Genomic DNA, 21,413 nt, shown 5'->3' on the forward strand with positions numbered 1-21,413 from the left:
GGAAGCGGAAGGGCGCATGCGGGCCGGAGCTGAGGTGAGGGAGCGGCGGGAGCGAGCGGCGCTGCCGGGTGAGGCCTCGCTGGGTGCGGGGGCGCTGAGGGCCCGGCAGCGGCGCTGTGAGGACGGGGCTGCCGGGAAGCGTTCCCGGGAAGGAAGGGGGGGGCTGTAGGGGGGCGCTCGGCCGAGCCGGCGCTGCGCGCTGCCTCCTGTGACAGGGCCGCGGCCCCCGGGGCCTCCGCCTTTCTGCGGGAAGCGGATTCATCGTTCTGCCATTCGTCAGGTTCATGGTTTGGGGCTGGGGGTAAAAACAGGAAGGAGAAAAGCAGCCCCGGGCAGTGGTGCCAAATCAGGAGATGCTGGGAGCTCCTTGATCGTCTGGCGTGTTTTAAAAGTTCGTGAAGTGGTGTCTGTTAACTGCCGGTACACCAGCGGGTCTGCCCGTGTTGTGGCGGCCGCTGCCCTGCAGGAGGGGCCGCCGGAGCCGGGCTGGTGCCCGGGAGGAGCCCCGGGGACGCGGGGCTGCGGGTGACACCATTCGCCTGTCGCCGAGCGCGGCCTGGGGTCTGCCGGGGAGCGCGGGTTTGCTCAGTGACAGGCACCGCAGCAGCGAGGGGGCTGTAACCAGCACTGCATCACTAAGCCAGCACTGTGCCCTTGTGGCCAAGAAGGCCAATGGCATCCTGGGGTGTATTAGAAGGGGGTGGTTAGTAGGTCCAGAGAGGTTCTCCTTCCCCGCTACTCTGCCCTGGTGAGACCACACCTGGAATATTGTGTCCAGTTCTGGGCCCCTCAGTTCAAGAAGGACAGGGAACTGCTGGAGAGGGTCCAGTGCAGGGCAACAAAGATGATAAAGGGAGACTAAGCATCTCCTTTATGAGGAAAGGCTGAGGGAGCTGGGGCTCTTCAGCTTGGAGGAGACTGAGGGGTGACCTCATTCATGTTTATAATATGTAAAGGGTGAGTGTCACGAGGATGGAGCCAGGCTCTTCTCGGTGACAACCAATGATAGGGCAAGGGGCAATGGGTACAAACTGGAACACAGGAGGGTCCACTTAAATATGAAAAGAAACTTCTTCTCAGTGAGGGTGACAGACACTGGAACAGGCTGCCCAGGGAGGTTGTGGAGTCTCCTTCCTGTGTAACCTCATCTGGGTGTTCCCGCTCCAGCAGGGGGATTGGACTGGATGATCTTTCGAGGTCCATTCCAGTCCCTAACATTCTGTGATTCTGTGATCCTTCTTGTGCATCTTCCATTATTTTCTGCAGTGTGAGCTGTCTTAAATAGACTGTTGTCTAGACTTCATCCTCTTTCTTCCACCTGCTCAAAATTTCTGAAGCTCTGTAATTAAAATCATCCCTCTCTGAAGCTGGGAAATAAGGTTTCGGCACTCACTGGCTGGGAGCCAGCATCCCGTTTCTTGACGCTGTCCAGCCAAATGTTATAAGTGAAGCAATTTAAGTAGTAGGGCAGATAGAGGGAAAATGCTTCTAGAATACTCTCAGAAACTCAGCTCTAAGGCATTAAATGTAACATCCTTCTTGTTTTAATTTTCAGGAGCATGTGAATTAGTTATGGCTGCTCCTAGGACTATTACAATCAATAGTTCTTCAGAAGTAGTTGTTTGTTTTTTAATGGAAGCATGATCTTTGGAACAGGGAGTGCACTGGATGCACTTTGTAGGACATTCAGGTTGTAGTTTCAAATAACATTCATCTAATGCTTTTAAGTGGAAATACAAACTCTAAATTTTGCTTTGTTTCTAAATCCGTATCTTTATATGCATTAGAAACTGATCTTTGCAACAGTCTGTAAAATTGGTAGCAGCATTTTTTTGATGAATCAGAAGGATGGTGAAGTTTTAACAGAGAGCTTGAGGGACTTTCCTCAGTCACACATGAAGAGCACCAGAGGAGCGTTACTACTGCTGTTCTCAGAGTCCTTTACAAGTTTCCAGTTTTTGTCTGCTTTGGACACAGTGATTCTGGTGCTTGCCAAGAACTCCTTCCCTTGATGATCTGACAGCTTTAATTTTTGTTTTTCCTACCTAGAAGATCTTCCTTGATCCAATTATGAAAAAATGTTTAGAAAAGGAAAAAAACGACACAGTAGCAGCAGCTCACAAAGCAGTGAAATCAGTACTAAAAGCAAGGTAAGCTGAATTTGGTGTAATCTCTGTTTATGGAAGCGCTTTCATTTGTTACAAGTTGACAGTTCAGTGGTTCAGTTACATTGATGTTAGGATGTGATTTCCATAAAATGCCATGTTCCACAGGGAGGACTTTCTACTACAGTTCCTCAGATTGTGTTACGAGAGTTAAGAACCACTATCCATTGTAAAGCCCTTATATTCTGGGATGAATGCTCAATTGCTTCCATAGCGAAGCCCACAAACACAAGAGTTTCTGGCAGCACATAGTAAGGTTTGGAGGAAAAAGTCATAACGTTTGTTCTGTAGTGATAAATATTGTCTTCAAGAAGGTGCCTGGTGCTAGGTACCAAGCATGAATATATTCTTCAGTACTAGTTGGTTACTCAGTATCTCTAAAAAGTGTTCTTCATTTTGAATAATGTGTCCATTTTGTCTGATAGGTTTTGGAATGATCAGTTGAATATTCTGGATTTTCCAAGGTGCCGTTTCACTTCCCTTGCACTGCTATGTTATTTCAAGCATTGGTGACAAGCATGTAGTTGTCAATTTCTTCAAGTTAAGATGCAATACCAGAAAAGTCTGGACATAACTTTAAGGTTCATTTTCTCTTTTTCTTTTATTTCCTCCTCTTTTCAAAATATTTGTGGACTTCTCAATGGTTCCTGCTGAATTTATGTCAGTCTAATCTGCATTGAAGCAGAAAGATAACTTTAGGAAAGAAATAGCTGGTGATGTTTTTTTCTTCCCGTTTTGCAGTGCTGCTTAAGTAATTAGAACATAAACACTAGTTTATTTTTTTAAAAAAAAGAGTTGAGGCAGGACATCTAAAAGTGAATTGTTATTATGTTCTCAGTAACTTTCTGATGATACTGTTTTTTCTCTTAGTCTGTAGATTCCAGTCTTGGGGGACTTTCCAGGTCTAGTACTGTGGCTAGTCTAGATACAGACTCCACAAAAAGTTCAGGTATGTAATCCATCCAGTGCATGGAGCAGGATCAACTTGATGTGTGTTTGTATAAAAGAGCAGAAAATGGAAAAGATTAAAATATGTACCTTTAATAACTGCAAGTGAATCTATTAGCCTGCTGACTATTACATGCATACTTCTAGGCTTCTAAAGTATTATTAATGATTCATCTAGGATGAAGTCCCTGTTTTTGAAGTTCTGGAATTCTTCAGAATTGCTTTGTTTTATTTTGTTGCAGGACAAAGCAATAGTAATTCTGACACGTGTGCAGAATTCAGAGTTAAATATGTTGGTGCCATTGAAAAATTGAAAACTAGTGAAAGCAAAAGTCTCGAAGGGCCATTGGACTTGATAAATTACATAGACGTTGCACAGGTAAGTGGGTTACAAGAGACAATACCAACACCACCAGAACATCTTAAACTTAGGTGTTTTTCTTTCATATTATTATGTGATCTGTCAACTTTGTAAATTTTAGACTTACTAGAATAAAGTAGCTTACCTTAAAAAACATTAAACTATAAATCTCAAAAGCTGTCACGCTCAGTTCCGTCCTATTGAGTAACTGGAGAAGATCCGCCCAAAAATGTGTTCTGAAGAAGCAGGCTCAGATTGAAGGCCCTTTTCATGAGTCATTACTGAACATGTATCCAATTGAAAGTTGTTGTCTTGTCTTCAGCACTGTTAGGATTAGTAGCTGGAAAATAATTTCTCCTTCAGATTTCCTCAGTCCTGTAGGAGTTTTCCCATAGAGGAAAATGTCACGTGTCTGTTTATCATCACTTACGAACCTGTGACCAAGGAACCTGAGTAATATTGGGTCATCCTTGCCGAACTGTGGTTGCTTGTACTTATTTTTGTACTAAAAACCACAACTGGTTATTCTCGTTAGGAAGCTGATCATTTATATCTTTAAAGGCACAGAATGTCTGTTTATCTTACAGCAACTTGACATCTCAATTATCTGAATATATGCTAATACTGTTTTTACAAAACAGGTGCCAGTGTGGAACATAGATCACCCAGATCAGCACAGCATGACAGGGCATGCATTATTTTTCAGCCCATCTGATTTGACCACAGGGCCAAACTGCCCCCTGGGATGATAAATTCCTTTCTGGAATCTTGGGATAGGATAGGATAGGATAGGATAGGATAGGATAGGATAGGATAGGGTAGAAATTTCAGTTGGAAGGGACCTGCAAGGATCATCTATTCACACTGCCTGACCAATTCAGGACGGACCAAAAGTTAAAGCAAGTTGTTAAGGGCATTGTCCAAAAGCCTCTTAAACACTGACAGGCTTGGGGCATCAACCACCTATTTAGGAAACTTGTTTCAGTATCTGACCATCTTCTTGATAAAGAAATGCTGCCTAGTATTTAGTCTGAACCTCCTCTGAACGTGTTTCACATAAAGTTATGCGATCGGACAAGTGCAGGAGTGGCAGGCAGACTCCCCACAGCAAGACATGAGCAGCATTAGTGACATTGCTTATCCAGTAGACTGAAACACACGTAAACACATTTTTCTATTATGTATCTTCGTTGTTCATGTTCTTCTGGCTGCACTAAAGGCTTTTGTTTGTTTCCCTCCAAAGCAAGATGGAAAGTTACCTTTTGTTCCAAGTGAAGAGGAGTTTATTATGGGAGTTTCCAAATACGGCATTAAAGTTTCAACATCTGATCAGTATGTAAGTGATTCACAGCTAACTGTCTTTTTGGCGAGGGTTGAAAAGGGCTTTCATTAATTTCTCTGGTAGATGATCTGTGTGACCAAAATGTCACTCCTGGCTCTAAGCAAAAGTAAAACAAACCAACCACCAGAAAGCTCTCCCAGCAGCACTGCTTCATGTCCTATCTCCTCAGGGCTTTCTGTATTTTCCTGTTTGGAATTATGACAAAAATCCTTTCCTTTTGAGGCAGAGCAGCAGACAAAAGGCAAGCCTTTTTGCTCTTTGGGCACACCTTCCTGTTTCTGTGGCTGTCCTGCCATTCTCTCACGTGGAAAAGTAACATGACTGGTGGCCAAGCCCACAGGTTCCTCAGCCTGCGTTAGTAATGCAGTTCCTGTTGATGTTATCGTGGAGAGGAAAAAACAATGTTTGTTTTTTTTCAGGGATACCTGAGTTGTTTTCCTCTTTAAATTTCCAGCCTTGCACTCATGATCCAAGAGTGTGAATTCACTCCAGCATTAAAGCCTCATGATTTCACTCTGTTGATCAAGCCTAGGTTTTGTTTGCATCATTTCCTACGTGTAGTTTATTTTCCTTTAGTGCACTTCAAGTAGCTTTCTTTCTAAAAATAAAAATCCGGTCTCTTCTCTAGGGCCCTCCAGTTGCCTTTGTGTCGCTTTGTATTGCAGCCATGTGGTTTCCTTCTGGTTGCCCTCAGAGCCCCAGATACCATAAATACTTGGCCTTATGAAGTCATGACCCATCAACAATCCAGCAATGCCTGCTCATAAAAGCCTCATGTATGAGAACAGTGAGCATTGCTCAATAGCTGAATACTCTCAAGAAAGACAAAAAGTTTCCTTTAGTCCCTTCAGAAAATAAACCACTTGTTTCTAATGCCTGGGAGGAAGTGTAGTAGTTGTTACTCAAACTTTGAATTCTTTTACATTCTGTTTTTGCTCTTCTCCTAAATTCTTAATTCTCATTAAGAACATAGATTATACTATTACTTAAATTCCTTTGTACTGTGATAAAGATCAAATAGGTAATTTTAAGACTTTTATCCATCTTTTTTCTGGCTCCAAGCTGAAAGCATGCACAAGCTGATAAAGCCTTCTGTGATAAGCTAGCTTGCACTGGCATTTTATTGCATTGCATTCTGTTCCCAAATTCTGGCTTCTTGCGTCTGTGTTACTGGTGACATTTAATTTGTCCTTTAGTGTGTTAGCCCACCTAACTCTTTTCCTAGAGTTCCAAGATGGAAAGGTTTTCTCTGCATTCATACAAAGAATCCAGTCTTTTATGACTTTGGGGAAAAGGTGAGAATTCTGTGCTTTGTAGACGATACCTTTGCAGGATACAAAATTTTTCCTCATAGATTTCAGCCAATGCTTGAGAAATCTTGTCACTAGTCACTGAAATATGCAGATATGTAATTTACTGGTACGTTTCATTTGTTTGTGGATGCAGCCACTAGAAACCAATGGCAAATTATTCACAGAGGTCCCACTGAGGCTTAGACCTTCTTTACGTTGAGTTGGCATTAATTTGTACATTATATATATGTACACGTATGGCACAGTTTGTCCATCCGATTTCTCTCTCAAATACATTAACACTGTAGCAAGTTTCAAGCAAGTAACTCTAAAAAGTTAGAAGTAAATTGAGGGGAAATCTTGGCATCTTTCATACAGAGATTGGAGGGTTGATGCAGTCCCACGCTGGCTCCAGCTGCCTTCAGCGTGGTGTGATTGATGGTTGGTGAGGGTGTGAATAACTGTGAGCAGTTGCCAAGCAAATGCCGAGGATGGAGATGTGACCTTATGAGCTCTGGTGGAGGGCCCTCTCTCGAGGGTTTCATAGCAGGCATCAAGCTCCATGTTTTTACAGCTTCTGTATTGAAGTGGAGTTTCTTTAGACCCTTCAGCTACTGATAGGGACAAGGCGTTTGATGCCATGAACTTAGAAAAAGACCTGCCCTGAAGTCATAAGACCCTTGAGGTGGTTTGACTGGAATAAATGAGATGAATTATATTGGTTGCGTAGGGCGGCTTGAGAAGGAAGCCTTTGCATAGGGTAGGTCTGCAGAGACCTTGTACTGGACAAGATCAAGCAATCCCTTTTTGGAATGGCCAGGATCAGAACTGTTGGCACTCTGGTGAAACCCTTCAAGTGGGGTGGGGAGGAGAAGTCTCCCAGACTGGTGGCTCAGGCCACAAGTGGTCTGGCTCTATCCACATGGCCACCCTCACCGCTCCCAAAGCAACTGACCTCGTCTGTACCCTCTCCTGGGAACAGTCGTCTCCTCTGTACCCTTCCCAGAACCGAGATGGGATTGTCTGCAAAAATACTGGAGAAGCAAAAAGTTGCTTTGAGCGACCCCAGAGCGCACCACCCGGCCTCCTCACTCACAGAGAGCAAATGAGGATAAGTGGGAAATGAATATGTGCTTTTGTAGTATGGCCAGGAATATAGTCCACATATGAATGCAATTCTAAAATAGAAGCAAAAATTAAAGCTAAAATTGTGTTAAACCACCACTTACTTTTTAAAATGTTGACTAAACTCTCACTTGAAAATTATAGTTTTACCAAGGAATACTTTTCTCCTGTAAATAAATCTGAAGTATTCTTTTGTAAGAATCAAAACAGGTGGAAAACTGGAGTAGCTGTTGCAGAGTAACTTTTATTTGCCACATGGTTTCAGGATGTGTTACATAGGCATGCTCTCTATTTAATTGTACGGATGGTCTGCTATGATGATGGTCTGGGAGCAGGAAAAAGTTTACTGGCTTTGAAGACAACAGATGCAGCCTCTGAAGAATGCAGCCTCTGGGTATATCAGTGCAATAGTTTGGTAAGAGTTTATGTTTACAGTATTTAATTTAGGTATCGGTAGTTTGATTGCAAAGGGAGATTCTAAAACCCAAGGCCCTTTTGAAGGCTTTTTGGCAGAAGGGGGATTGCTCCTAATGAAAAAGAGGATAAATGTGCCCTGGCTGAGGAGGGGAGAAAAGCCCTGCTGGGTACATTTGGTCAGTTTTGAGGAAAAATACCTACATTCCCTAAAATTGCCACTGAGTGTATATGCCTGAAAAAGCTCTTTGCAATCTAAAAAATGCTATCGGAGCTGCTAAGGACAATCCTCCGTTTGCATTTTTAAAGACAAAAACTTTAAACGATTGGGCAAAGTAGGGAGGGATTGAGTAAGAATTCTGGTAGCAGAGCATGCGTTCATGTTTATAAGGGATCCCTTAGGAGCAGAAGAATTCAATGTCAAGATACTATGATATGACACACTGGGGGTACATGAGCTGACTTTAAGTGCTAATGTCATGCTATGATGAAAGCTAACGACTCCGACTTGTTTCAAAAGAGCTCATTTAAAACAGCTTCCCACATGTCATTGCAGACCACAGAAATCAAATTAAATCTCACTTGTGCTGCTCCATTTTGCATGTCTGCCAGAAGAATGATAAAGGTCGCATTCTGCTTTAAGTAAGTCTTGAGGCGTTTGGGCGTTCTTCAGCAAGCGTTAATTTGTGTGTTTGGGTTTGGTTTTTTTTAGGAACAAGCACAAGCTATTTGCAAAGTCTTATCTACAGCCTTTGATTCAGTTTTAATGTCAGAGAAGCCCTGATTTTCTTCAGCAGCACATGACTGTAGTACAAGAGGCCTTTGTGTGGGGAGGACATGGGGCTGCTCTGTGATTCACGGACTGGCTGTAGCCACACAAACCCAGCAAAGACTTGCTGTGCAAAAAAGAGCCACACAACCTTGCACATGGTACTTGATCCTTCCCCAACCATGACTTGAAGAAATTATTCCATCTTCCACTTCCAGGACAGTACAAAATTTTATATTTAACATATTTTTTTTTTCCTAAATCGTGTTTTGTATATTAATGTCAATATTGTAGAAATGTAAAATAAAACTGACACTTGCTTCTGTTTTTGTCTGAAAAAAACAATTTGTTCATGTGGATTCCAGTTCTGCTGAACATAGATACCAGAACAAAGTAACGAGCAGAGTAATAATAGGTAGTCATTCAGTGCTTTACACCTCTAATTTAAGCTTAGGTTTGCTATCCATGCAGTTTCTACGTTCAACTAAAAATCCCTGAGATGTACATATTTTCTTTTGCTCATGTGCTACTTGTCTGCATTTCTCATTTTACACATTGAAAAGAACACTGCTTAAGTAATGCTGAGTAAGAAAAGAGAAGTAGCCAAAGTGATTTTAAAAGTAGTTTTATTTTTCCAGACATTTGACTGGTTAACAAGAGTAAAATTTATTAATCATGCTCTAATTATAAATCACTGCATCCAGGACATTGAAAATAAGAGTTGATTTTAGGTTATACAATATATACAGTTGCTCTGCAACTAAACAAAATAAAAACAACTGAACTGAATATTATACATCTCATAGCATTCTAAGCTGCATTTTAAGTGTCACTTGCTCCTTTTTAAACAGTTAACACAGCAACCTAATAGTCTGTCTATTAACAGGTTTTTTAAGTCATTATTTTAATCAGATTTGAAAAGTTGTATGAGATACGCCAAAATTTTGGACTTAAAAATTCTTAATTTTATATTATAAATAGATATCTACAGGCTCTAGAATTTATTTTTCCTCTGCCAGAGCAGCAAACTTGGAGAAACATTGAAAATCCAGGGGTAAATTCTGCTTAGCTGCTCTTTATTGGTCCTCAAGATTTTATCTGTCTGCACTGTTAGTGCTATTAAGTTGTATTCTACAGGTTTCCTAGTTTCTCAGTGACCAGTGAAGAAGGTTGTGACATTTCAAAGTGTGTTTGTCTTCTAGCAGAACTCAAGGAAAATTTGCATCGTTGTTACATACACTATAAGATTCTGTGTTAAAAATACTGTACATTAGGAGATCTGTGCAAAATAATATGCCCATTTACTCTCTAGACTCTATCAGGGATAGAAACATACAAAATAGTGTTGCAAACTGAACATATCAGTGAATAAAACTAGTGCTAAACTATTACTCTATCATTTTACTGGGAACTTTGAAAATACAGACTAATTTGCTTCAACTTGCAACAAAAATATCTTGAAACATTCCAGTTTGTTCCCATTTATACTGCAGCAACAGCATCTAGAAAAGGAAAGTTGTGTGTATACGTGGCTGTACCCGTCGGAGAGGCTGTCAACTCACTGTACCATTTTGGAAAGGCGATCCAAGGCAAGATCAGTGTTGCTCTTCCAGCGCTAACGCAATGTGATTTTTTTCTCCAATAAGCATATACGGTGCTGGCCTGTTTTTCATTCCGTTCAATATGAAACGGCCTGTTTAAACACCATTTGTCAGAAATTCAAAGTTCTCTTGATAAAACTAGAGATACAGTATTCACAAAACGTGATCAAAGCCAATGTGACCTAGACATTGATTTTTCTTATCCTATGCCATCAGTTGTTTCCTGTGGCATAAGCAAAAACTGGTACAATTTCACAATATACAAACATCAAAACGACGCCAGATTTGTATTGGTGTTCTGTGAGCCAACTGGGAACCACCCATGGCCTAGCCTTTGTTCACAAATTATTGAAACAAATTTAACAACAGTGTAGCTACCATATATGTGGATATATTATATAAATACAGAGTGAGTCAGCAAACTATAATTGTTTGCAAGGTAGTGGCACACAAGATTTTACAAAACAGAACAATGTAGTGTATTTGTGAAGTGTCAGATACCTGATTGACCAAGGATGTTTTTCTAAATGTTCCACCAGATGTGTTCCCTGTGAACACATTGCTGGATGGTTTAAGAAAATTCAAGAATTTAAAAACAAAGTCTAAACAACTATAATGAGAAGAGTGTAAGAAATGCTCTGCAATCCATCATCATAGTTAAGTACATTTCAGGAAGTGCAGCTTTCATATCCTTGAGTTAATGGAGTAACTCGATAATATTGCCATAGTTTAGGTAACCAGCAGTAGTCACATTAAATGACCAAAATGGATGTAACATACGTAAAGAACATTCAAAAACCAGGTTCTACACGCGTGCAGCATAGAAAAATGAAACAGTCTCAAGCTCACAAAATTAGAACCAGAAAGTTCAACAACTAACACAGATTTCAGATACCTGTAAGCAAATATCTACATCCATTCTGAAAGAAAGAAAGAAGTTTCTCCTGTGGTAAACTGAAACACTTTTTCACTTTTACCTGGCCAAAGACACCCAATTAAAATAGTTTCTTCTGTAACTGTTGACATCCTGGATGACAGCCAGTATGGCAAGATGCTGAGTGAGTCCAATTTAGAACTACGCAGCAGCTTGCATGGTTCGGTTCCAACACCTGAAACGCTACCAAGAACTGGATAAATTCACTGCCCTGTTAGATACACACAGTTTGACTGGGGACGCAACACTGAACTGTAGGATTGTCATGTTACAAAAGGCAGAACAAAACTACAGTGAGTTGATTGATAAGAACATTCATGATGTTGTGATGTTCACACACTTACATGGATTGTGATTGTTAAAGCTTTTCAGTTCACCTTGAAAAATACAGGAAGAGTTGGTTTTTTGGTTTTTTTAAGTGTAAACTGCTTGTGAGAAGTTTTCACATAGAAAAAAGTTTTAGAAATCCCAAAATCAGCGCGATGGCAATAAAAAAGTAAGCTACAGTACCTAGGACTCGGGCAGTGCTCTGGCAAGGTGTCTGCACATAGGTAGATGAAATGAAACAGAGCAAAACTTATTTCTGTGACCGCTGGAAATGAGAAATGTCTCCACTTATCAGTAGCAACTTAATCAACAATAAAGTGCACAAATGATACAGGGAAAGCTCCTTTCCGACTGGGATCTCCATCAATATGACCAATCTGCAAGAGTCCAGATATTTTTTCAAGTTAATCTCAAAAAGGCCATTTCAGTATCACTAAAATTAACCCCCGTGACCCCCTTGCCTGTAGTACAATGAGCCTCTCCCTACACCTTTTCTGCAGTGGTGTTCTTTTTCTTTTGCCAATGGGAAACTATCAGAAACTTCAGTCCCACAAGGTGGATTTTGATATTCAGCTACAGCCTTTTTTCTGGTCTGTTTGCTGTTTTTTTTTTCAAACTCTGTTTTATCCAGTTCTTTGAAGGTATCACCTCTTAATGCAGTACCACTGCTGCATCTTTTCAGCACATCTGCAATGCCTGGCAGCCCATATTCTGCCTTTCTTAAGTTCCTTCTGCTTCCTCCTCTTAACAATCACTGAAAGCTAACAGCATAGATCAAGCTTCAACAATTTGAGGTTTTACAAGAACCTATTTGTATTTATACAGCATTGTTGTCAATTTAGATGCAATCTGAAGTCCTATTCTTTGCTAGCTAACAGAGTAAGGCAGTGTGTTCATGCATAACAATCTTCCAAGACTTTGCTTCAGCTGATGAGACTCTGGAATGTAAATAGTTGAGATGGTTTCCCAGCTTAAATAGAGCATTTCTCAATCTCAGTCAGCTGAAACGTTAGGACAATATCAAGTTGTCTTCTGAGGCCCACCACACAGCATCTTCAAAGCAGATGAAACAGTAGCAGATTCTTAAAGTGCTGACACCCCCCCGCCCCCCAGAATTTCCTGCATCAATCAGACCATGTTCCCTGTACAGTGTAAACCCTAACATGATTGATTTTATTTTTTTTTCTCTGAATGAGAAAAGCCAAAGACTTATTTGAAGTTTGCTTTGCAAACAAAATACATTTCTGGAATCAAGTTCCCATTAGATGAAACTTTTCCTGTCATTTGGAAACCCAGTGGGGGATCTTCTGAAGTCACCGTCAACCTCTAGATTTCATTTATTTCTTTCACAGTGCTGATGGAAAATGCAAAGTACTCACCCACCACTCCTGATCTTCTTCACCATCGACTACAATAATATCTCCTTCCGAAAAAGTTAGCTCGTCTGGGTTATCAGCTACACAGTTGTAAATTGCTTTTACTCTCTTGGGTTTAGTTTTTGACTGAAATACAAAAATAAGTATATGTAAATAATACAGCATGGAAGAGATAGATTAGACTTGGAGTTGATCTAGAGAAAGCTCCAGAACTGATTCCAACCATCATTTTTCATAGGTTAGAGTTCAGCTACATCTTTAATGCTGGGTGCTCATGCTCCAGGCATCCAAAGGCTTTCAGAACCACTGCACCACCAACATGGCCCAGCTCTCCCTTAGCAATCTTCCATGCTGGCCCACCCAAACCTGTCTTGAAGAGCTCTGCATCACTGCAGCAAGTATGATTTAATTCAGAAGATGGGGTGATCAAGATCAAGTGCTATGCAGCAAGCAAAACAGCACCAGCGATATCAAAAAGAGGCCTGAGCCACCTGCCAATACGCCCCTTCCTTATTTGCTAAACCCATTTCAGCAGCGTTCAACCCTCCAAAACGTCCTCTGCCTCTCTCTAGCACTTTGAGGACCACCAGCTATAGAACTGGTTTGTCAGCTCTTCCAATAGGAGAGTTTAGTAAGGAGTCGCAATATTCCAGTATCGCAGAGAGACTCCAATCCTCACTGCGTTCTATTTGAAGCGATACCGAAATTGTTTTGCTCTGGCATCACAGTATCCACCATCCTAATCTCACACCTCTGTCAGTGCAACCCTGCCTGCTGCTGCATTTGTTTGCAGCCTCCTCATTCTCTGTTGCAGACCAACAACAATGCTGCCTACATAGCGTTTCCACGCAAGGAGTGGAGAGGCACAGGACCTGGAAGCAGAGCTTAAGCTTTCTACCACCCTTTGCCCCAGTTTGCCCACCCACCGCCAGCAAAAATCTCTCTTCTTCCCTAAGATGCCAGAGCAGAGCTATAAGTGCCATTTAATTCAAAAGACATCTGCTAATGCAGTGGGTGTTTGGGACAGAGGCTCCAGATGGGATGAGGAAAAGAAGGTCTCATCACCATCCTGAAGTCCCCCAGAAGCTGGTCCCAGTCTCTAGTCAGGTCAGCCATATAGCAGGAGCTTGTGAGAGGAGAAGAGACTCCATCCGCAAGTCTGCTCTCCACCAGCAAAAGGTTCTGCTGAGGACAGTACTGCCCAACAGCCTCTTCATGTGCCAATTTGTCCGAGCTGAGAGCCATGCAGAAAAAGTGGGATGTGGATGGGGAAGGAGGGTGGTACCATGACTGTTGTGCTCCTCTGTAAGCATCCATTTGCATTTCAGTATAAAAACCCCTGAGAGCGCAGAGCGGGCACACACCTTCGGCTCTGCCTGTGGCGCACAGCCCTGAGCCAGCAGCCCGGCACTGCAGCGCAGCCATTGCACCACATGCTCCATCTCAGGCAAGTTCCAGTTTGAACCACAAACACCTTTTAGGTCAAGAGGGAAAAGCTTCACATCAGTGTAACAGCGACACAATTACTAACTTCAAAGTGCAGTAATTACAGGTATTGCTTGTTGTTTAGAAGGCAAGGAAATTAAAATAGATCCCATTCCCAGAAGAGTAGTATCTTCCAAGAAAGTTTCCTAAGTATCTTCAATATGGTTTCAAAAATCAAAAATATACATTAAAAAAAAAAAAAGAAAAAGAAAAATATGCATCAGGAATTTCCATCTGAAAAACAGGCTATTCAGCAAATGCACTATATAGGAGATAAGCCACTGGCTAGATGTGCATGTACAACTAGCCCTTTTTTTTCTTTACTCAAGAAGCACTTCCGCAATCATTTCCTAAATCTCAGCTGGCCTCTGGATTCGCCGGCAGGGTAAAGACTTAGAAAAAAGACTGGAGTATAAGGCTAAATGCAGCGATTTAGCCAAAGCACTTTAGCTAGACTGATCTAGCTAAAGCTCTTTAGCTGAGGGGCCCTTGACTAAATCTGAGCTAAGATGCTTTAGCTAGATTGATTTAGCTAAAGCACCTTAACTAGCACACACTCCCTGAGCCAGGTTTCCCTTCTCTTATGACAGAAGAAAATAATCCAGCTCATTTTCTCAGTCCCACAAAATTCACCCTACTGAAGCCTTAGAGATATCTGGAAAGTCAGATTTGTTCTTCATACTATGTGCAATTAATATTAAATTGTGGAGACACTGTGACTGTTCCTAAAAACAGCCAGGATACCCCATTCACTCATAAGTAAAGCAATTTGTCCCGTAAAACGAGGAAGGAGAGCACAACAGAGAGAACTACTACAACGTAATTTATACAGAAAGCCAGGTAAGGACCCATTCCAGAACTGGCAGATGTGTTGAAAGGATATAGCCAGTACCCACACCTGAATCCCAAAACACACAACAGAAACTGTGATCAGGGTCCAACAGCTTCACAGAGTAAATATGGCAATTCCCTTGGTGCATGTAAGCAATAGGAACAGACATTCCATTTTACACTAATCAGACCATTTAATTTTATTGTGGTCTGAAACATTAAAGTCATTTTGATGCAAGACAGACAGTAACTTGGTTGAACAAGAGTGTGGGGAAGCAGGAACAGAAAATTTTTTACCCCCAACTAATGTAAAATGAACTCCAGACGTCTCTGTGGCTTTTCAGCGTTATCAGATGAGAAAGAGCTAACAGGAGCACTAAGCATACTCAAGCCTGTCCCAGAGAGTTACTATTTCAGTAGACACAGTCAAGGAAAAAATGGATGAAGGCAGAGAGGCACGTCTTGTCTTTAGAGCCCATTAATAAGACAGTCATAGAGCCAGGAACAGCACATGTCCTAACTCTGTTATTTACCTACTGAATCACGCTGCTACACAGAATGTAAAGCGTGAAGCAGCCCAGACCTAGTCACACACAGCACCTCACAAAGTATGGACTCTACATTGTGATTTGCTCACTGCAGAGAAATACTGTCCTGAGCAAGCATATGGATGTTTTATGTCTATCGCACAAGACATCAACATGAAATTGGGACAAGGACCAAAGACCCAGCTCAAATACACATAATGTAGCAGCTCAGCTGACATCTGGAAATACATCCCTTTACCTACACCAGTATAAAAATACAGGTATTGACACTAATGTGTGTGTGGCCATTCATGGTCCTAGATTATAAATAATAAATATGAGTATAAGAAGGCCACACAATCTAATCAAGAGTCCTCAATCAAGAGTCCATCTAAATTCAGTATCTCTTTTCTAACAATCATTTGAAGGCTGGAGGAGAAGAAGAAAGGTATACAATACTTTCAGTCTTCCCCTTCACTCTTCAGTCACCTTCTGGCTGGGGATGTCACAAGTCAGATGTGATTTCTCTCCTGTCACCCAGTGAATGTGTGACAAAGAGATGCAAAGAGAACCAACTGCACAAAGAAGCAATTTGTTTTGTTTTGAGCTTGATCTCTACTAGTCTTCTCTGAAGCCATTTGATCTACATATGTGAAAAACTGTACCTTCTTCCATTATAAAAGTACCAAAGCTCCCATAAGCTCCCTTATTACTTAACTGAAGTTAAGAATGAAGTTACATATGATCTACACGTGACTCGCCAAGCTCAACCTAAAAGTGACTCACTTATCAAGCCTACCTACCTTCACTAAGTCAAACCATACATTCTGTGGATTGTGTCAGTCACATCTGGATGTAAGCAAAGAATCCATAAAGAATCCATACTTCTTTTCTTTGGTTTTTCTTTTTTCTTTCTTTTTATTTATTATAACATACAATTATATAAGAAATGCAAGAAAAGCAAAGTTTTCGTATTTAGTATATTTAGTACAAGTCATGCACATATTTAACAGAGGATACAGGGTGTGTATTTTTCATGATTCTCACACTTTCTCCATAACAGGATACACTATTATGTCAACAGTGTGTCTGACAGAACGAGGAAGACTTAATAAAATCAAAATCCACGTTCTCTACTTACTATTTGTGATTTCCTTGGCATTGGTGCTGGTGGCTGGATGGGTGCCAAAGTATTTGTTGTAGAACCAGTTTGTGTTACTGGAATTTCGCACACAGAAGACGACTCTCCTGCTGCTAAGGTAAGTAAAACAAGTACATTTTAGGCATGCTTTTAAAAAAAAGGTAACAGTGATGACACAAACTGAAACCAAATAAATTCTTTTTTAAAGGATACAAATATTTTTATATCCCACGAGCATACCATTTTAAATAGTTCTTTGTAAATAACTGAACAGAATTTTTCTATCCTTTTCCTTACAAAAAAGGCCCTTTTTTTCTCAAAGACAATTACCTAAAGCTTTTAGTACTACAGATATGCTAAAGGAGAAAAATAGCCTATAAAATAGATGAGGGCAGAACCAAAACTCCCATTTCCCCATTCACTCACTACAGACTCTGTGCTTTTAGGACCTTTCTTTCCCAGTACAGATCATCATTATCAAGATGCTGTATCCTTCACAGGAGACTCCTTGACACACATGGCAGACAGTTATTAGCAAATTCCCCCTGGGTCTGTCCAGTGAAAATAAAAAAGAATCCCAGTAAGAAACAACAAACCTAATATATACAGTGGAAGGGGAAAACAGGTATGAGAAATTCCACTACAATACCACAGAACCCAAACAAACCTCACTTCGGACATTTATTGAGAAGACATTATTGTAACGTCCCAAAGTATCATAGAATGTCCTGAGTTGGAAGGGACCCACAAGGATCATCGAGGCCAAATCCTGTCCCTGCATATGACAGCCCCACAGTTCACACCAAGAAGTAGTAGTTACTTTGAACAATGAAAAGAGAACAAATAATGAACTCTGAATAATGAACTCTGTTCATTATCATGAAAAGAGCAATATCGATTTGCAATTTAATTAAAAGTGACACTACATGATTTTCAAACTAGGTACACATTTTTCTGTTCTAAAATGTGTATCTGCTACCTTGTTTATTACAGATGCAAACAAGAGACTAAACCAACTCAAGTTTTCATAATGCATCCTTCGTATAGAATCAGGTTTAGGTGAGGTTAGGAAAGCTAAAGCCCAACTAAAATTGAATCTGGCAAGGGGTGCCAAAGACAACAAGATGATCTTCTGTAAATACATAGGTAGAAAAAGAAAATTAGGGAAAATGCAGGTCCATTGCTCAACAATGGATCTGGTTACATAAGACACGGGAAAGGATGAGGTACTGGACACCTTCTTTGCCTCAGTCTTTACTAGCAAGACCAGTGTTCAGGAATCCCAGGTGCCAGAGACCAGGGGAAAAGGAAGTCTGAAGTCCTGCACCTGGGGATGAACAAGCCCATGCGCCAATACATGCTGGTGACCACCCAGCTAGAAAGCCAGGACCAGAGGTGATGGGTACAAACTGAAACACAAGAGGTGCCACATGAACATGGGGAAACACTTCGTTACTATGAGAGTAACCGAGCACTGGCCCACGTCGGCCAGAGAGGTTGTGGAGTCTTCATCCTCAAAAGCCATCTGGACAGGGTCTTGGGCAACTGGCTCTGGGTGGTCCCGCTTGAGCAGAGGAGTTGGGCCAGATGACCTCCACAGGTTCCTCCCAACCTCAACCACTCTGTGATTCTGTTTCTTATTACATGGTCCCATTATTTACATTAATTGGCTGATAACTCTGTTCATGCAGAAGAGCTTGAGGCATCTCTCAAGAAGAGTAACAAGAAGAATGCTGGTAATGACCATATTTAAATATGCAAGGTAAATAAGGAGAAAAACACTCTCTCTCAGGCCATTATAATAATTGCTTAATTACAATAAAATAAATCTCTAAACCACAATTACCAGTTTGTTGTAAAGACCCAAGTCCTCTAGACTGCCCTTTGTTAGTTAAGCCAGACGACTTCTCAGTCCTGTGAAGAAAGTCAGAAATTGATCCATTTAAGAAACAAACAAGAACTTGGACCGCAACAATAGAGTATTTTCCAAATAATAAAATTCTTGTCATGTCTTCAGTATATTTCGGTGACAGCTATTTTGCTTACTACATTGCTTCTGTATTTTTGATTACACCAATCATAACTTGCACTTAAATTAAAAATGTAAGGCAGAATAATAATATAGGTTCAATTACTGCAATTTGTGTAGAGCAGACTCTTTTTCCTAAGATCTGAAGTTCCTTTCACTGCTACTATAAAATTATGTATGCATATTAGTCTGTACATTCAGCAAGCTGCTTCTCCCTTTTATTCAGTATGGTATCTGCAATCAAAGTAATAGAAAGGGAGCGCAAATGTCAAAGGTTGTTTAGCTCTTTCACTCACAAAGGATCAACCATGTATATTATTTATCTCACAAATACACATCCCTGTATCTTATAACTATCTAAGTTTGGATAGTATCAGAGAATCCAAAAACTTCCCAGACAAGTTGCTACGATATTTCCCCATGCTTACTTTTGGAAAGTTTTTCCTAGTGGCTAACTAAATAATTCTTGCCACAACTTAAGCATCATGGGACGTAAAAAGAAACAGCATTATCCAACACTTCATACATATTTGAAGACATGTACCTATGCTACAATTTATTTCTTTAAAAAATTAAGGTAATCTTATTTCTTCTGAACTTTTCTCACAAGTCATATTTTCTAGACTTTTCATTACCTTATTGATCTCCCCGGTTTCTGCCTCACTGTTTTGCACCCTTATTTTACTGCAACACCCAAAACTGAACACAGAAGTCCAGCTGAGGCATTACTGATGTTGAGTCAACTGGAAGGATTAATTCACACATTTTGCAGGCTATAATCAAACAATCCTATTTCTGTTTGACTCTTACACAGTAGCATGAGTCATTTGACTTACTTTTATTCCTGATTCACTATGTCCTTGCAGATCCTTCTCTTAAGGACTTGTGCTTAACAATACTCTGCTGTTCTCCATGCTTTGTTTTTCTTTGTAGGGGATTTTTCTTAAGTACTAAGTGTTGCTTACTGAATGACACCCCTCTTCTCCCTTGACTACAACTGCAGTTTCTCAAGGATGCTTTAGATATAAACCTGTTTGCCAGAACATTTGTCCCTCCTAACTTTGTTTCCTGCAAATTTAAAAATGATATTTTCTGTTCCAGGTCTCTCTATTCCTACCATGAATGAAAATAGTGAATGGAACTTAATCTACACAAAGTATGTGAACAATAAATGACACAATCAGACAGAAGACCCCATTATCTCTTCTTTGTTACTAGATGAGAATTACAAAAGGATTATTCATTATTATTCTTTGTGGCTTCTTATTTCCATCATGCATTCTGTAGATATTCTGTCATACGTCTTAAATCACTAGGCTGTCTTGTTTTTACCATGGAAATCTTTCTAATCTGTCTTAGTGTCTGCCTTCTCTTCATTCACATGCTCTAGAACACATAATTGGCAAAAGTATGCACGCTCCAGAGATAGCTTGCATGTTATATAAAAACACCCTGAAAAGTTACTAAAAATTATTAAGTATATGAAGTACTAAAATGACATCACTTACCCAGTAATAGGCTTTCTTTGAGAGATTCTGCTAGGAGGTTGTGGGGGCAGTGGTGGTGGGGTTGGCTTCGTTTGTGGAGGACCTGGCTGCTGTTTAGATTGCTGGTTCAAAGCTTCTATAATGCTGGCTGTCTTTGCCACGGGAGGCGGTGGTGCTGGAGCAAGCACATCTATGGAAGAAAGTCAGACAGTGAAATGGAATTAATTTTCTATTTACCTTCTTGTTTCTCAGGTTTGCATCTGCATGTTCTCCTGCTACAGGATTTACCTCCATCCAAGACAAATGCTTTACTACGTGTAGTCAACAAGTTAAACAGAAAGCAGTCATCCTTCCATTGGAAGAAGGACCTCTTTGGGAAGAGGTTTACATTTTGTTTCACCTAGTCAAGGTCAGAGAGCTCATATGGACTTCAATTCATAAAAGCATTAAAGTACAAACGAAGAAAATTCTTACCAAAGACAGTCATATTCTTGAAAATAGTAGTTCAGAATATATTTAAGAAAGTGCTAATATTGTTTGCTGAATCAAGACCTTCAGTTTGTGTTTTATGGTAAAATAACTAAGTGAATAATATCTGAGAAATTTTATTTAGAGGAACGTATTTTCTTAAAATCTTGTTATGATTAACATCTAAATAACTTCACGTTAGGTTTAGCAATTAACTAAAATTTCTACTGAATTATTAAAACCACCACAACAGCAGCTGGCAATGCATTAAAACACCTTTTTGCATTCCTACGGTCTGCAAGAATCAAGTACAATGTGGAGACGTAGCCCCAAGCCTACACGTAACACCCATCTTTACAACCAGTGAGAAATGCGGCATTAAAACTATATATATAAGTGAGGAGCTCTTTCACTCTAGTAGTAGATAATAATTCCTGTTGACCCTGCACTGCACCATACAGTCCTCACTGGAGCATCAGAGAAGACAGTTCATACAGTTACCAGACGGGAACGATAGGCCAAAGCTACAGTCACCAAAAGAGGAAGCATGAGTTGTGGAAATGGAAAAATAAGCCAACTATGATTAGATACAGCAGAAGGGCAAACAGGGGAAAGTGGAAACATACTTGTAGATGTTACACGCAATGGCGGCACAGGGGGATGAATAGCTGGTGGATCTGATGAAGACCTCTGCCTGCTTATACTTTCCACTCCTAAAGAATTTGTCTTCCACATTGCATTAGATGAAGAAATTGTCTGAATACCACTGCCAAGAACTGAAGGCTGAACTA

General features: G+C 40.6%; 2 protein-coding genes across 7 annotated transcripts in view; one reads left to right on the plus strand and one right to left on the minus strand.

Moving 5' to 3' along the window:
• Window positions 1–11: 11 nt before the first annotated feature.
• On the plus strand, window positions 12–8,739 carry ITGB1BP1 (integrin subunit beta 1 binding protein 1). 6 transcript variants are annotated; one of them, XM_080342640.1, is made up of 8 exons: window positions 12–34; window positions 2,050–2,150; window positions 3,036–3,114; window positions 3,356–3,492; window positions 4,722–4,810; window positions 6,042–6,111; window positions 7,499–7,648; window positions 8,360–8,739. In XM_080342640.1, the coding sequence occupies exons 2-8, from the start codon at window positions 2,079–2,081 to the stop codon at window positions 8,429–8,431; spliced, it is 669 nt and encodes a 222-aa protein (XP_080198766.1). In that variant the 5' UTR covers window positions 12–34; window positions 2,050–2,078; the 3' UTR covers window positions 8,432–8,739. The 6 variants fall into 6 exon arrangements, with proteins under 6 accessions (XP_080198766.1, XP_080198765.1, XP_080198768.1 ...); XM_080342639.1 differs by having other exon boundaries at window positions 29–68; XM_080342644.1 differs by lacking the exons at window positions 12–34; window positions 6,042–6,111 and adding exons at window positions 43–68; window positions 2,591–2,746.
• A 2,841-nt stretch (window positions 8,740–11,580) lies between these two features.
• ASAP2 (ArfGAP with SH3 domain, ankyrin repeat and PH domain 2) overlaps window positions 11,581–21,413 on the minus strand; it is a gene marked incomplete at both ends in the record, with an annotated part of 88,030 nt that continues 78,197 nt past the window's right edge. Inside the window, 6 exons of the mRNA XM_080342963.1 lie at window positions 11,581–11,655; window positions 12,658–12,780; window positions 16,639–16,751; window positions 18,485–18,552; window positions 20,176–20,344; window positions 21,249–21,398. Coding sequence (XP_080199089.1) covers window positions 11,581–11,655; window positions 12,658–12,780; window positions 16,639–16,751; window positions 18,485–18,552; window positions 20,176–20,344; window positions 21,249–21,398 — 698 coding nt within the window. The remainder of the gene's footprint in view (window positions 11,656–12,657; window positions 12,781–16,638; window positions 16,752–18,484; window positions 18,553–20,175; window positions 20,345–21,248; window positions 21,399–21,413) is intronic.

This window comes from Nesoenas mayeri, assembly GCF_963082525.1.
Source record: "Nesoenas mayeri genome assembly, chromosome: 3".
Lineage (NCBI taxonomy): Eukaryota > Metazoa > Chordata > Aves > Columbiformes > Columbidae > Nesoenas > Nesoenas mayeri.